At 29.3% G+C, this 17,240-nt stretch overlaps 1 protein-coding gene across 1 annotated transcript in view; it reads right to left on the bottom strand.

Annotated features, from left to right (window-relative positions):
- Nucleotides 1-362: 362 nt before the first annotated feature.
- The window catches only part of LOC107440104 (Golgi to ER traffic protein 4 homolog), a 31,520-nt gene continuing 14,642 nt past the window's right edge, over nucleotides 363-17,240 (bottom strand). Inside the window, exons 5-9 of the mRNA XM_016052909.4 lie at nucleotides 15,187-15,325; nucleotides 9,895-10,035; nucleotides 7,768-7,843; nucleotides 1,831-1,897; nucleotides 363-1,045 (exon numbers count right to left, since the gene is read on the bottom strand). Of these exons, the coding sequence (XP_015908395.1) occupies nucleotides 927-1,045; nucleotides 1,831-1,897; nucleotides 7,768-7,843; nucleotides 9,895-10,035; nucleotides 15,187-15,325 (542 nt within the window). The 3' untranslated portion in view covers nucleotides 363-926. The remainder of the gene's footprint in view (nucleotides 1,046-1,830; nucleotides 1,898-7,767; nucleotides 7,844-9,894; nucleotides 10,036-15,186; nucleotides 15,326-17,240) is intronic.

Here is a 17,240-nt window from a genome sequence, read left to right as displayed (position 1 = left end):
AACAACAGGACATAAGAAAATAGACCAATAACGTAGACCTAAAAAATATTTTTATGGACAGAAAAAGAAAAAAAATTCCGATTTCCGTCTTCGAGTCAGTCTTGTTTCCGTCTTACTTCCGTCCGCAGACATTTTCGAAAGACGGAAATCCGTCCTGGGGACGGAAGACTTGCACCCATGAGTCAAGCGCTTTACGGTAGAACAGTTTAACGAGGATCGATACTGCGCACCCTAGGTCAAAGTGGTCACCCACCCACTCGCAGCCAGTGATACTTGACTTCGGTGTTCTACCAGGAACTGTGTCTTTACAACCAGTCCACTGCGTTAACACATTAACAACCAATAAACAAAGGTCACAAAAATGCTATAAAATATAATGCACTTTATTCAAGTTACAATTTTTATTAAATAAATTAAGGTTTATATAATTTTCATACATAGTGTGCCTAAGCATTTTTGTTATTCTTCGTAATATTAAAAACACACTATAAATAAAAAAATATAACTTAATTTTAAAATATTAATAATCTTCGTTAGAACATAATTTTAATAACACTTAGATTTAAATATGTGAACAACTCTGTTGTCAGTTAATAAAATAATTAAGAGCAAAAAAAATTTCACCAAGATTTAACCATCATAGCAAGCTGGCATTAATATGTTAAAAATCACACTTCTTTGGCATGCTATAAAACAACAAAGCATGTCTAAAATGTAAATTCAAGAATTTGAAATACTTTGAATAAACAAATAGTTTATTTATAGCCAGTTTTGAAAATTAATATTAAGAAAATCATAATGTGCTATTAAGATTGATTGGTCTAGAATTAAAGAAAGTAGCCCAATTATACAAAACCAGCTACCATATAGAATAGGCTATTATATAATAATAATAATATATATATATATATATACAATTTTGAGAACTAATCTAGTTCATCTTGCTGAATTCTAAATGAGGATTCCTTTGAGGACCCAGCAGTGGGTTCCGTTTCTTCATTGATTGAATCATCAAAACCTTCAAACAGCGACTGTATTAAGTTACCTGCAAGTTAAAAATGAATAATATTATGTGTTTTAAATATATACAACTAAAAAGAAACACTTTAACTTAAAAAGAAATCTAGTTCACTTTGTGAAATAACCTAAATTTCATGTAAATTACTAAACTGATAACTAAAATATTTTAGACACATCTAAATTATCACACTACTCTTCTTGGCAAGTATGGTATTGGAAATGATTATCGAAAACAATTTATTTTAATAATCAAATTGATCTTTCCATCATAGTTTTCTAATTTATATTTAGTTATTATTATATCCGTCGTTGAACAGTGGATCCAATTTTTTTACGGTTTACGACTACTAATGTTCAACTCCGTAGACGTGTAATTTTGAACCCAATCTAGAAGACAAGGAATTTATGGATGAAGTATTGGGGAAAATTAGCCTTTGCGGAGGACTTTCTGATGGAACTGACCTGCTTTTGCGTTACATGGACCACAAAAACTTGGACCCACGGTTAACCCGATGGCAAAGCAACTCTAACTCATGATTTGTCTACCACTGAGAATAATTTACGTCAGCACTGTGGTTGGTGCTAGTCGGATGCGGAATTTGTTAGGCGAACGCTCTATTCGAAGGTGAACACTCTATCCCCAGAGTTATCAAGGCTCTTATGTTACTATTATTTTATTTTATAAAAGTTGTTGAAGTCAACCATAGTTTTATAAGTGCCGATTTTCAACTGGTTAAAACTTGATCCACGTTAATAAGAACGAATTAATGTAGTAAGCAAAAGTAAAATACAATGAACAAGAATATTTACCAAAGATTCCTTGTTGCTTTGGTGGAGGAGAGAGACCAAAAAATAATTGCCCGATTCGATCAACATACTGCAATAAACAACACAATGAAAATAAAATCAAGTTGTCACATAAATATAAAACTTTATTATCTATTCAATAAAATAAGAATATGCCGTAAAAAAATATAAATGCAAATATATATGTTTGTGTGTGTGCAGTGCACTGTGTGTGTATATATATATAATTTAATTAAAATTAAAAATTATTCAATTAAAATATCTCAATTTTTTTTATTGTATTGACACTGATTAAGTTTCTAGTTTTCTTGGGGGTAAAATTTAAACTAAATATTACCTGACTAAGTTGACCCAATCAAATTATCTGACCCCAAGGGAGTTGTAATAGAATTAATCCCTGTGGCAGAATTTTTTCTACTTTCCACAACGTACCTCTCTAATACTACAGGGTTCCGACTCAATTTTTAAAAAAAAATTCAAGGACTTTTCAATGACTTTCAAGGAACTAAAATCAAATTTTTCAATGACCTATTCGGCATTACAGTTATATGCTAACTTACATGTCAACTAGATTTTACAATAACGTAGAAGCAGAAATTGTATATTTTTAAAGTACAATGCGTATTTGACAAAACAAAAAATTATTTATTAAATGTATCATCTAATAATAATGGTTGATAGTTACATTGCTGTTTTCAATCACTTTAAAATATTCCGATTGACTAAAAATAAAAAAAAAATTTAAAAAACTCCAATTGACATAGGATACTAGCCAACATTTAAAAACTAGCATCAGTGAAACTTTTCTTGAAAAACTTAATGAAGTGAATTAGAATTAATGAAATTGAGTGAATGAATAATGCATATTACATTAAACAAGCATAATAAATAATTGATAAAGTTCGTGTAATTGCACGGTTATTAAAATATAAATACTTTTATTTAATATATTAGATCAAATTTTAGGTTGCAGGAAATGTATATAATTAAATAAAATATCAAAATATATATATTTAGCATATCTGTTTCAATTTTAATAGCAAATTATCTATTTTGTTACTTCAGAAAATGAGCAATGCATTTTGATTACTCATAATACATTAATAAAAACAATTGTAGAACAATATTTTACAGAAAACTAACTAAGACTTAAAAAGCTTTAAGTTCTTTAAAATATATCCATAAAATGTGAAGCGTGATTTTCAAAATTTGGTGAATATGCGAAATTTGCACTAAGCGTAATTTTTAAATCACATTTAAATGAATCTATATATACTAAATGTAAATCAAAATTATAAGAAAAGTGAAGTAAGTCATAAAGATTGCGTAAATCAGGTATCACAGTGTGTGATTTGTAAATTGAAATTGAATTGCGGTTTGTTTCTTAAGTCGGAAAAATATAAATAGCAAATGATACAAAACGCACGAACTGACAAGAAGTAAATCACAATGTGTGATACATAAATCATTTNTCGATATATGCTTTCATTTTTCTTAATAATTAAAGTTAAAACTGAACTTTTTAAAATAAAGTATTTATAGTGTCATTTTCGCCAACTAGTAAAACATGTGGCGAAATCATCGTACTTGATTCTAAAAGTTCATGCTCTGGCGAACCTAAAATATGCAATCTACGCTCAAAGTAATTTTTGTTATCTATTTGAACTGAACTGAAGTTCAAGAAATAAATCGTGGTCATCTAAAACTTCGTTACCATCGAAACCATATTGTGATACTTTGTTCTTTTTTCTCCACTTTTCTTTACTTTACTTATCTCTTTTTTCGGTAACCTGCCTTACGTTTTTCTTCAGCTTTTACTTGTTCAATTATTCTTCTATGGTTTTAATTTTGTTAAGTTTTCATTAAAATTATGTTTAAATTTAGCATTTCTCCAAATTATTTATCTTTGGTGACAGACTCAACTGAACACGCAGACTCATAAATAACGCAGCCGTTTTCTCGCCAAANACAGTCGAGAGAGACAAAAAAAATCTCATCCCTGTATAAAGGTCAACCAGTTTTATCCCAAGGAAATGATTTTTAGAGAAACTTCAGAGGGAGGAAAAGGGACTTCAACAATTTCCCTCCGCGGAAAATTAAATTCCTCATAAAACATTTTAACTTGGGCAAAAAAAATTTCAGCGGAAATTAGCGGGAAAAATGGAAAAATCTGAAAAAAAGCGGAAATCCGCGAATCCGCGGAAGAATCTCATCCCTGCACATTGAACATATTTCTAAATCGATTAAACACTATAGATCATTCGAAAACTATGACTACAAAACCTAAAATTTGCTGGAAATTTCAGCTTTCAAAACATCAGAGAGAGGAACAACAATCGGCTGTGAAAAATCTAGGAGAGAAAAGTTTTACATCTTCTTTAACCCCTTTTTACTTCAAGCATTAAAAATTGTATTTATCAGAATTTCTATAATTTTCCTTTGAATTTATTTATTATTTTTTTTACTGCTTTTTTGTAAGAAAGATTAGTATTATTCTAATTCCTAAAAAATCAAGTACCCTAAGGCAAAATTCAAAACTTTTCAGGGCCCTGATTTTTTCAACAAAATTCCAGAACTTTCAAGGTTTTTCAAGTACCGTGGGAACCCCTGTACTAGTATCTTTTTGCAAGATACTTTCAAAAATAACAAATATACATGTTACTAATTTTAAAAAACAGAAGCGTCAAAGAAGAAAAAAACTTTTTTAATTGAATATGTAATATTTTTTTTTAATACTAATATTATGTCAATATTCTTGCAACACTAATTTTTTTTTTCTTTTTGTCTTCTGTAAATCATCATCACATTAAAAAAAAGTAGAGAAATCCATAGCAGTAACTACCGAAAAAAAAAAGATCCAACGGCAAAATCACGTAAATCGCTCTCTTCAAAAAGGGGGTACTAAATGCGTGTTTTCATTTTGAGATTCAGTCGTTGTAAGAAATAATAGAGTATTAAAAATATTTGATTTTAAGCAATGCGGAATAGTAATAATTGCATTAAAAAAATAGGACGAAAATTTCTGTAGAAAAGAAAACTAATACTTTTTACTTCATTACTCTTTATTTTTCAATGTTCTGAAATGAGAACAGAAAAATCTCTCCAATGAGTGAGAAAAGCCTCGTTTGAATATAATTTTGAAGAAAAGAAAAAATCTTTCGAAAATTTCTGCAGAAAAGAAAACTTTACTTCCCAAAGGGAAGTTCTTTCTGCAAGAACTCAGTAATGTTCTACAACAATGTCACCACGATTCTGCCACAGGGGAATTAATAAACTAAAATTTTAATATAAGAATATGTCTTAAAGTAAAAAAGAATATTAATTTTAATATAAGAATATGTCTTGTATTAAAATGGTTCGTAAGAATAGGGTCTAAAAAATATCTTTATTAAGATAGGGTAAACTTTATGCATAAATAAAACAAATAAAAGCAAAAAAAAACAGGCTACAAGAATCTTCTTTACTGTAGAAACACAGAATGTGGATTCATTTAGGCAAAATTACAAAAAAAAGGACAAAATTAGGAAACTTTTCTACTGGGCAGCAGTAGGATTTTAAAGAGTGACCACTTTTTCAAAAACTGAAATTTTTATACTATTGTGGCGTCATCAAAGACTCATCACATCGAACGTCACACAGAACGTCATCTTCATTAAAATGCAACGCTGTTGGAAGAAACCGATCTCTCAAGATGCAAATCAGCTTTTCCCGGACTGCGCGCGCCTGCACTCAAGAAGGATAAAAACCAGCTCACCGACGATCAGGATGCCACTTCGAATTCAGCTCTCACCCGGAGATGTGTGCTGGACCTAAGACACCTTGTCCCGAATTACTGATGTCTTCCCACTTACTCTGATGATAGACTTTATTTTGTACAACTCTTTTTAGTATTTTAGTTGTTTATGAAGGAAATAAACCAAGTTATAGTTTTAAAATGTCTGGTATCTTCCAAAATACTTCCAAACACTAAACTATTAAAAGAAACTATTGATATTCTTAGCGTAAAGCATTTCTCACAAGATGTTATGGTAAAGACAACAAGGTTCTTTTTTAAAATTATTCTCACCAAGTATGTTTAGATAAAATTTAAGTATTGTATATAGAGTTTCTAACTAATAAAGTTTAAATTTTTACTTTTTGAACAAATCAGGCAAAATAAAATTAATAACAAAAGTTAGGCAAGAAGAAATTCATTTATTTTTTGTTTGTAATAAAGCTAAAATTAAAAGGGCAGAGCACTTAAAAGTTATTTTCTAAAAAGCTTACTCCCTTTGGAATATGAAAACACATTCGATTATTTTAATACTTACACATTAATTAAAGTAAGCTTAAAATAAAAATAATTAAATTTTTCCAGTTAAAATATGTTGCATAAACTAAAATATGTTTCATTTCACATACATGTTTCAATTTGTTTTGAAATATTTGACAGAAATGCCTATCACATATGATAACATAAATATAGTTAAGATAATCTGCTAAATTTAACCTAATTTAGAAATGTTCAAAGGGCACATTAATCTGGATCACTATAACAATGAGATTTAATGATTTTTATGTTTTTCATGGCCAAAACTAAAATAAAATTTAAATTTTTTTTCACAAAAATTAATAACTGAAACTATCAACATAAAAAAGAACTTTTCAATATTTAATGAAATATTTGTTCGAATTGTAGACAAATTGTACAAAAACTGTGGATGAAAATTATAATTCATTCTATTCAGAAGTTTTTTTTTCCTTAAAAAACTTTAGATAAAAATTAATTAAAATTTAAATTCTTATAAAGTTAACAACTCTTGGATTCAAAAATATCCTTTAGTAAAAGCTGCTTCATTTAAAACATGAAAGACTAAAAGAATTGAATTATAATTTATTCTGTACTCTAAATTATGTTTAAAAAATGTCACTAAAAACATCAGGGGTCTGTCGAGGTTTTTTTGGAAGGTAACTATTTTGTTAAAATTTAGACATAATTTGTGAAAATTAAAAGTTAAATTAAAAAATCAACACCAAAATATGGTAAAATAAGAAATTATTTTTAAAAATTTTCACTAAAAATAAAAATCATTTATGAGTGGTAAATTTCTATAGTTCCTCAGTAATACAATTCCTCTTCTATAGTTTCCTCATATATTAAAATATAATTTTACTATTGTAAAATTTCGAGCCTAAAATGTTATTTAAATTTCTTGCATTTAACAGTACTAGGACTAAAAGTTATATTCATTATGAGAACATTTTCGATTAGGTCATACAGAAAAAATTTTCAGAAGGAAAAAATTTTTTATAAAAAAAAATAAAGGTCTGTTAGAATAAATTTACAATAATGTTAAAGGCAATGTTCAAATGTTTAGAATGATGCTCCAATTTTGACTTCCTGTATAGAGAGAGAACCTTGTTGTTTCATTTTACAAAACTCTGGGATACAAAAACAAAATTTTAAGAGGCTGAGAACTTGCTTTTTTTAAACTATTTTGTGACGTTGAATTTGTGAAGGTACCACTAAACGGTCGTAAATTTACCCTGGATGGACCCCTTATTATTTAAACACCATTAAACAAGTCTAGCTTTCTAAACTAGAGAATTATAGTTTTATCTAAATGCTAGCTACTCAGTAACAAACTGATTCTCATTTAGTAAGAGTTGTTTTATTTAAAATTTGAAAGACTATATTGTTCTATTTCATATTTTAAATTCCGCACAAGAAGAAAATTATTAAAATGGACAATTTCAAACAAGTCTAGTTTTCTTAACTAGGAAATACTAGTTTTATTTACATACTAGTACTGAATTGCTAGCAGCACAACGACCATTTAACAAATACTTCTCTGAGAAGCAATACTTTGCCATTGTATTGGAATGAAACAACACATTTAAAAGGTTCATTCAAAAAAGAAGAAAATAAGCAGCTCAGACAATATTTTTAAAGAATCTTACCTCACTGTAAGTGGGATCCCTTTTTAAGGATGGCTGATACTGTTCGCAAAGAGTACGGAAGTAAACTAATTTCCCCCTAGAATTAAAGTATCAAGCAACTTTATTAAAAATGACAGCACTATAAATAATTAATCAAGATAACAACAGATTAAATAAATTTATAATTAATAAAGGGTAAAACCATTTTCCGGGATGCCAACTCTTCTAAAATTCTGCTGATAGGGAATGTTATATGGGTGCCCAACTGAATTTATAAAAATAATGTTGCTTGCAAAGGAAGAATATGGGTCATACTAGTGAAGGATACTCTTCTGTTGGCTTTATTTTTTTATTGAAGTAATATTTGTGTTCAATTCACAGATTCAGTTCACATATCTACAAACAATATGTTGTTTTAAAACCCTTACCACCCCCCAATCATTGGATGCTTTAAAATCAATTCCTTCAATATCATTGTTATCATAACAATGCAAACTTTTTAAAATCTATTCTGCTCGCATTTTTATTCTAAAGGAGCGTCCCTGCTTTTTTTTCCTTTTTAAATCTAGTCTACCAAAATGTTTTCTATTTTAGGGAACTTAGCATGGCTCTCTCGTTTTCCTCATTTCAGTGGATCTTTCAGAGGAACATTTTTTCTTTTTGTTTTATAAAATCACTCAGTATAGAAAAGTATTTTGCTGTTGCAGTTGAATTGCCATTCAGCTCGTGAAGTTTACTCAAAATCCCATCTCTTTGGCTTCACAGCTTCCATTTTTAACATGCTCAGTGACCTCCTTACATATGATGCAAACTTTGAGCGTGTGCAATAGCTATCATTGTTGCCATTTAAAATGATGTCTGCAGATAGAAGTAGAGGTATCTGCAGGTCATGAAAAACTTTTAAGAAAGATGGAAGAAAAAAAATACTAGGTCTCTTATCTATTTTTCCCCCCTATCATGGCTTGATGTGTTATTGGAACTAAGCCCTCATTACTTCTGGCATGTGGACTGATGCAAGGTAAGAAGGATTCAATACTTCTTAATCAGAACCTCACTGTTTGACTAAGTGCAGCCAAACACCCTGTGAATTAAAACAACAGATTTGATATCAATTCAAAATGCTAAATTAACAATTTGCCCTTATTAAATCTTTTGATCAAGAAAGAACATCTTTTAATAGGTTTAACAAGTTCTTCAGAACTAAGTTTCGCAGTTATGAAAAATGATTATCAACAATAACTATAGGGGGGAAAACAATTTGCAGTTTAAATTAGAAAAATGTAGGATTTGTAACTCTTCCTGGGTTTATATTGCTATAAAAATATTTCTATTTGCTTTAAAAAGACTGATATTGTATATAAAATATACTGCCGTGCAATTGAAAAAACAATATAAGAACTTCAGGAAAGATTTCAAGAAAATCAGCTTGACAACTTTTTTCTTTCTCTTGCCGACATTATTAACTCAGAAATAGAATTTCAGATAATTGGTTAAAAAAATTTTAAATAAATAATAATTCTTGAAAAATGTTTTTATTGCAATATGTAGCTTATCATACAAAATTGAATAACATATAAAATCTTAATTTTGAATTTTTTGTCACTTACATTAATTTTTCTATTGCACGGCGGTCTAGTTGTTTTTCTAACTTGAAGCAAATAAACTATTTCTATGTATTGGGTTTGAAGTTATTAGGTACGGCAACATTTCTTCTTTAAAGGAATGATAATAAAATGTACTAATTTCAATAGTAATTTTTTTTATCAAAAATAAAAATAATTTAATTTAATAACAGTTAAATCACTTCGTTAATAATTTGGAAATTTACATTAAACAATTAGAAGTAAATATTTTATAAAGAGTACTGATTGCTAATAAACAGTAAAAAAAAATAAACACTTGAGACTGTTTTCTTTTTTTTTAATGCTTTTTTTGTCTCGTGAAATAAGAATGATATCCTATTTTTATAACAGTTGTAAATTTGAAACAGTCATTTAATACTATTAGATTTAATTTTTTTTATTTCATGTAAAAAATGTAAACTATGCAAAATGTTTAATATTTGAAAAATTACACCGCCACTCCAGATTTATTACAATCCACCAAAAGTCAGGCAAAGAGCTTTAATTAGGAATAAAATATGCAAACCTTTCTATTGCTTGAAGCAGAAAACTAAGAAAATTGAGAAGTGGTAGTAGAAATGGGAAGCCTGATGTTACAGCAGGGTGCATTCCTGTATATGCCTGAAATGCTGTTGATGCAGTAGTTTTGTTTTTAAGGCACAGATATCTGTCAAAAGAAACACAATAACACACTGATTTTTAGTCTATACATTAATAAACTTTTATACACATGTTATTCAAAATATGGTGTGTGGCCATGCGTTTAATAATTGAAAACTGGTGCATATTCAATAAAAGAAAATAACATGGTTAGCTTTAAGTTCATAATATGAAACTTCCTTCGCTGGTGATAATGAGCATTCAAATATAAGCACCTTTTCACAAGATTTGCTAGTCATGAATGCTGAGTATGGAGAATTTGAAAACTTACTTGCAGAAGAGAGAAATTACTTAAAATAAGGAAGGTTTTACCTGATTTCACTTTCCATTTCTTATTCAAAGAATAGACAATACAGTTATTGGAGAGTAGTGCTTAACAAAAGGAATATAGTGGTTTATACACAAGTTCTGTTTACTTTAACTGATTGTGTTAAATCACAATCAATTAAATTAAATCAGATATAGAATGAAATATGATCCTTTGTATAGTGGCAGAATTGTGACGACATTGTCGCAGAACAATTACAGAGTTTCAGCAGAAAGATTTTTTACTTGGAAAGCAAAAAAGCTTGATTTCTTTATCTGCAGAAGTTTTGGAAAGATTCTTTTTCTGCAGAGCTTTTTTTTTCCCTTTTTGGGCAGAACTATTTTCAAAAAATGACTTTCCCATATTTCAGAGATGGAAGAAACACTCATGATTTCTTTTTTTTTTTTTACTTTGCTTTGAGAACAAATAAAAAATTCCACAATGACAGATTGATATTATAAAAAGTAATTTCTAAACAAATAAAATTTTAAAAAGTAAACTACACAAAAAAATTTTTAGAACAGGAGAATATTGCTAATACCGTAATTTCGCGGAGATAGGCTGCGACGTTATTAATTAAAAACTTGAAAATTTAGTAGGAAGGAGTATCTGACGGGGCGGCCTATATAGTATAACTTTTATTTTCTTCAAAAATTTTGCTTTTTAGAAACCGCACTGGAAATGTCATCTTCATTTTTTCCACCTGTTATTGTACTTTTTATTTATTTTTTCATGCTTAATGTCACTCCAAGGAATGGTCAGCGCACCTGGAATTTTCCCCTCCCTAATCCTTTCTTGGAATCATTTTCTGGAGACCACTATCCACAAGAGAACAAAGTCTCTCTTTCCCTTCTGCCATATGGACAGCTGTTGAGTGTAGGAAATGGGCGTGGAGTGGAGAAGCATAAATCAGAAAGGAATGAATGAAGAAAATCAGGGTGGGGCCAGTGATAAGGTAACTGTAAAACAAATGCTCCCCCACCCCCTGTTCTTTCCAGGAAATATGACTCTTCTACTTGTCATGGATGCCTCTCTCCACTCCCTTTTTTTCTTCAGCTGGTTGTTAAAAACATGTGAATGTTTGGTAAATAAAGCATGCTGATGAGCTTGGAATGACCTTCAATACTCTTACAATTAAAATGTTCAAAAAGAATTTCAAACTTTCCACTGAGGGTCTGCAGAGGGAAAAAAGCAAAGTGTGTGAGAATTTTAGACTGGGATAAAAGAAAGACCGTCCTAGGCCAATACCTCCTAGAGAGGAATCAAGCCCCACAACGGGTTACTATAGGCGATGGTGACGTAGTAGAGTTAGGCCCAGAGGAAAACCAGTCAGGGTAGCTATTTTTACGAAAAACTCCGAATCTGATCAAACGAGCCATTGGCGATATTCTCAAGTATTATAACCTGTGTCGGCATTCAGCCAATTGGCGAATATTTTTGATTTGAATTTGTAAACAACCGTGTGTGTTCTGGTGTCAACGTTCTTCGTAAAATTTATATTTATTCAACAAATGTTGTAAATGTCAGCATTAATTTAATTCTTAGTGTTATGGATAATTGCCAATGAGTGCTGTGTACCAAACTGCAGAGGATTTTACAAAGTTGATGGTACAAAAGTATGAAATTTTGGATTTCCCAATACGTAAGAAATGGCTTGCCGCCATGCCAAGAGATTTTGAAGTTGCAAAGAATTCTAAAGTGAGTAATATTTGTTTTTATTTTTAAAAATTTAATTATGATTCTTTATTATATTTTTACTAAGAGTAAATTATTTTAAATTGCGGATAAATTAATTATAATAATTAAGTTGTTCTTATCAATCATATCGCAAACTATTGTAATAAATTTCGTGTATAATGATAAAATAACTATATAGCTATGGTGCGGCGTGTCCGGTGAAAAGTTTTTTTCTGTCAGTCGATTTTTGAGGGAGCGGTGTATATACCAGGGCGGCGTTTCTCCGCGAAATTACAGTAATATCAGAATGTGTATATTAAAAACAAAAATTCTTACACTTAAAATTTAAAAAAATTATATACTGTTCTATTCTGTACATGAAAGCTTTTTTTAATTTTTTATATATATATATAAATACACACAGTGCACTGTCGGAAAAAAAATTCTGCTACAGGGTTTGTACAATCGAATACTTAACATCTTGCATTAATTGATGGCCTACAACATGGAAAAGCACATTTTACAGCAAAAATTCAAAGCAAGTGAGGAAGGCAGGTGAACCTATTCTGGTGTATATACAGTGCACAAAATAAAAAGAAAATATAGACCACCCTTCATAACTTTTGATCTGATGATTGAATATTCACCTTCTAGGACACAACCTTAATGATTTGAGGGGTTAACCTCAAATATGCTAATAGTTTCTCAGAAATTAAAATAACAATTTATTAAAATTTGATTTCTCAGGACTATTTGACCAATTTCACTCAAATTCTGCATTTTCCCATGTAAAATTATATATTTTTAAAATGATGTAAAAAATTATATACCACCATTCAAAACTTCTCAGCAAATATTAAATAAAATACTATAAAATGATAAATATTTATTAAATGTTATTTTTTGAGTAGAATTATGTTTGGATATAGGAATTTTATAATTGTTTGTAAAAATGTTTCAATTTGATTAAAAATTTCTCAAGATATAGCAAAAAGTAAAATTAACATTAAGGGGTTCAAACTTTGGACTGCTTTCTTGACCAGACTGTTGGAACCATATTTGCCAGATTGCAGGGTTGATTGCAAGCCTAACTCAAAAATCTTGAAAATTTCTGGAGTAAAATCATTAATGAAGCATTTCAAAAAATTAATGTCTATAAAAATTTAAATCATTGATATTTTCAAAACATGAAATTCTAAATAAATTATATGCAGCATAATTTAAATGGATGTATAATCTTTAATCACATTCTCCCAGAAAAAATATTTACAAATGAAAGAGATGCCAAGTATAAATTCTGATATTTTTAAATAAAATATACAAGATTTTTTATATATAAATGTGATTTCTTGGAACTTCTGGACCTTGGATTTCCAGAGACTTCCAGATTGCAGATAGGGAAAACTTTTTCGGAGCACAATCATTCCTGCAGATTGCCCGTTATATTTTAACAACAAAAATAAGTTTTGTTTGTTCAGACAGGGTACATTTTTGCGCCTGATTTCGTAACTTAAAATATCGTCGGTACTTATTAAGAAGCATATTTGAAGTAAACTCCTTGAATCAATAAAATTGAGTACTAGAATATGAAGATCCAATCATTAGATCAAAAGTTATTCAGGGTAATCCGCTTTTTATTTTGCGAACTGTACATAAATAGTTTTAGAGTTCTTATACATATATTTTCAAAATGCAGAAGATTTGAGAGCAGAAAATTTCAGCAAAATGTCGAATGACCATGTACAAATTGCATTTAATATATCAGCCTGCTTGGTAAGCAAAAATATTAGACCATAATTTTTAACTCACCACATTTGTTATAACTAGAAGCCTTTAATTTTAAATGGTATTCAAAAAAATATTACAAAGTAAAATTATTTAATTTCACTAATAAATCCTAATAGAATCATACCATTGTCCATTCTTTAATTTTAAAGAATGGGTTAGAGAGAACCCTCATTTACAGTACATTTTTAAATAAATAATTTACTCTTTCATAGAAAAAATTGTTTCATGCTATGAAATCATTGCAAAGCAATCATCGGTGTTAATGACTGGCAGAAAAAAGGAGGTTGCCTTTTAGTATAACTCTAAAATATTACTTTAGTGTTCAAAAAATGTTCTAGTTTAGTTTTTAACTCGAATTGACATTAAAGAATTAATTTTTATTTCAGTATATTTAAATATAAACATTAAAGAAGAATAATTTCAGTAACTTCACAAATTAACCATTTTATTAGAAACATATCTCTGAAAAATCAAGAACTGTTTCATACTAACCATTACAAGGTGTATTTGCGTTAATAAATCACAATGTATTTTCATTTAAATAAATAGTTAATTGGATTTTAATGCTGCAAATTTGATTAAAAATATGGGACAATAAACTGTAATATTAAAATAATCAATAATTAAATTAGAATAGAAAACAGAACAGTAAGAGATTTAACTGAGCTATAAATGATAATTTTTAAACAATAATTACTACTTGTTCAGTCATGAAATTATAAAAACAAAATGTTAATATTTTTACCATGTATTAAGCTTAACTGTGAACTCACAGTTAGAAAAATAACTCATTAGAGCAAATATTAAGCTGCACTCAATATTTTTTTTCTCTCTGCTTATTTCATTTACCAAACTATAAAATAAGATTTAAATAATTTTAATGTAAATACTAAAATTTCAGCTGTCTTTTGCTCATAGTTAGCAAAATATCTCATTAGAGTAAATATAGCATGTGCATGCATTAAAGTTAAGACATGCTATATTTCTAAATTGAATGTGAAAAAAGGAATTAAATTATTCAACTAGCAAATAACAGGAAATAAACAGTTAGAATTGCTCACAGTTAGAAAAATAACTCATTAGAGTATTAAGTTGCACACAATATTTCTTTCTCTCCAACTTCTAATTTATTTGAAATTACTTTATTTGAATAAAAAATACATGATTTGTTCCAAAAAAATTCGCTTTGATCTTTTTTTCTATTTTTTTTTCAGGTATAAGGGGAATATATATTTTTCTTTTCAGTAAAAAAAACCATTCACAAACACTTTCACCAAGACACAATTTTTTTTTTCTTCTCAAATTTACTATTTTATGGCATTTGGCGAGGTGGCAAGTGCTCAGCAAGAAAACAAAAAATAAGACAGAGATAAAAAATAAACTCACTGGAAAACAGTCTGAGCAATAAACAAATCAACTTCATTGGGATAACCTTTTGTAATATGATATTCAATCAACATAGTAGCACAGCCCTGACCATCAGAAGAATGGATGAAGTGGTACCGAGACTGTTGATAATTCTTTTCTAGAACTCATTAAAATTCATTTTAGAAAGAATCTTGAATAGCATAAAATATATAATGCAAAAAATATATTTAATATAGTTCAAAAATTAAATTGATGTGTTACATTAAACATTCTTTTCATTAAATATAATCCATTAAACTGTTTCTATCAATTCTATTTTTATTTATTATTTCTACAACTGCAAATAACATTCATATAAAAATTAAACTATTGCAAATCAAGAATAAAAGGTTAGCTGTAATTGTTTGATTTCATAAAATAGACGTTTTAAAAACACATTTTGAATTTTAAGTCATTAATAGCTAATTTAGTACCAAGCAAATCAGAGGCGATTTGGCTTTATAAATGTTTAACTAACCACTACAATAATCCTAAAATAACCACTACAGTTTATTTTACTTAACACTAGATTTTACTTACTTCTACACCCACTTAATTTTTTGGGGAAAAAACAAGTACTTTTCAATAACTTTCAAGGACCTACTCAGTAATAGTTAGTATGCTAAAATACACATTTTATTACATTGAAGCATATACGAGGGTTGTAAATTAAATAGTGGCAACTTAACCTTTAAACTCACAGAAGGACGGGCATGCGCAAATTAGATATGGGAGCTGTGAGGTGGGGCTATTGTATATGTGTAGAGTGCAAAAAAAAAGTCGATTAGCTTAGAAGGGTAGTTGTTGTGTGCAGTTAAAGTGAGGAGTTTCGTTTCCATCACTCTAAAGCATGTTTTCAAAAGGTGATCAGTGGTCGTGGCTTACAATCGAGGTTGCCCATGGCAAAAATGCAACAGAATGCTATCGAGGATTAGTGGAAGCCTTTGGAGCAAATGCTTTACCACATAGGACAGTAGCACGGTGGATTCAAGCATCTCGTCTTTTTTCATCATTAAGCCTTTTCACAACATGCTTTAGAGCGATGGAAACGAAACTCCTCACTTTAACGCCACGCAACAAACCCCTTTTAAGCAAATCGACTGTTTTTTGCACTCTACACATCGACAACAGCGCCACCTCACCGCACCCATACCCTATTTGCGCATGCGCGCCCTTTTGTGAGTTTCAAGGTTAAGTTGCCACTATTTAATTTACAACCCTCGTATNTTTCTGTATCACGACATAGCGCAATATTGAAAATTAAACCTGATTCACACTTCCTACAAGAAGTTTATTTCAAAATATATTACTTACATTACATAAAATAGACCACAATAAGATTCTGACACTGACTAATAAAGATATGTGTTCTTACTATAAAATATAAGGTTCTTTAGAATTATATTAAAACACATCTTTTGATTTTTTAAAATTTAGGAAGAGGTTCAAAATTAGCAAAATATGTCAATAATGAATACAATACTTCATAAATGTATTTCTTCTTATTTTTTTTTTTTAACTGCTACTGTTTTAAAACTGCAGATGTTGCTGATTTAGCAATATTTAAAAAAAACTGCCATCTATAGAAAGTGAAAAAACATTTTGCCTAATGGTATCCAACATATATTTCCTCTCCGATTTTGCCATTTCATCGGTTATTGCTGTTGTTTTGGTTCGCACACACCGTAATTTTTAGCGATGATGCTACTGGGGAAATTTTTCTAAATAAATGCCCAGCATGATCTGAAGCACAAGTTGGGATGGAAATTGCATAAATTGTTTTTTTTTCCCCCTCTATCCTGAACTAAATAGAAAAAGCAGGAGAAAACACCCTGAAGGCCTGAGTGCGAAGATTTGAGGCAAAAGCAGGAGAGTTGGCAGGTCTGCAGTGTTCCTACTTAATTTTTATGGGAAAAAACAAGTACTTTTCAATAACTTTCAAGAACCTACTCAATAATAGTTAGTATGCTAAAATACACATTTTATTACATTGAAGCATATATTAAGTTTATAAGTTTTACATTGTTTAAAAG

The sequence above is a fragment of the Parasteatoda tepidariorum genome, chromosome 4 (assembly GCF_043381705.1).
Source record: "Parasteatoda tepidariorum isolate YZ-2023 chromosome 4, CAS_Ptep_4.0, whole genome shotgun sequence".
Classification (NCBI taxonomy): domain Eukaryota; kingdom Metazoa; phylum Arthropoda; class Arachnida; order Araneae; family Theridiidae; genus Parasteatoda; species Parasteatoda tepidariorum.
The sequence above is the reverse complement of the archived record's forward strand: the minus strand, read 5'-3'. Positions and strand labels throughout refer to the sequence as shown.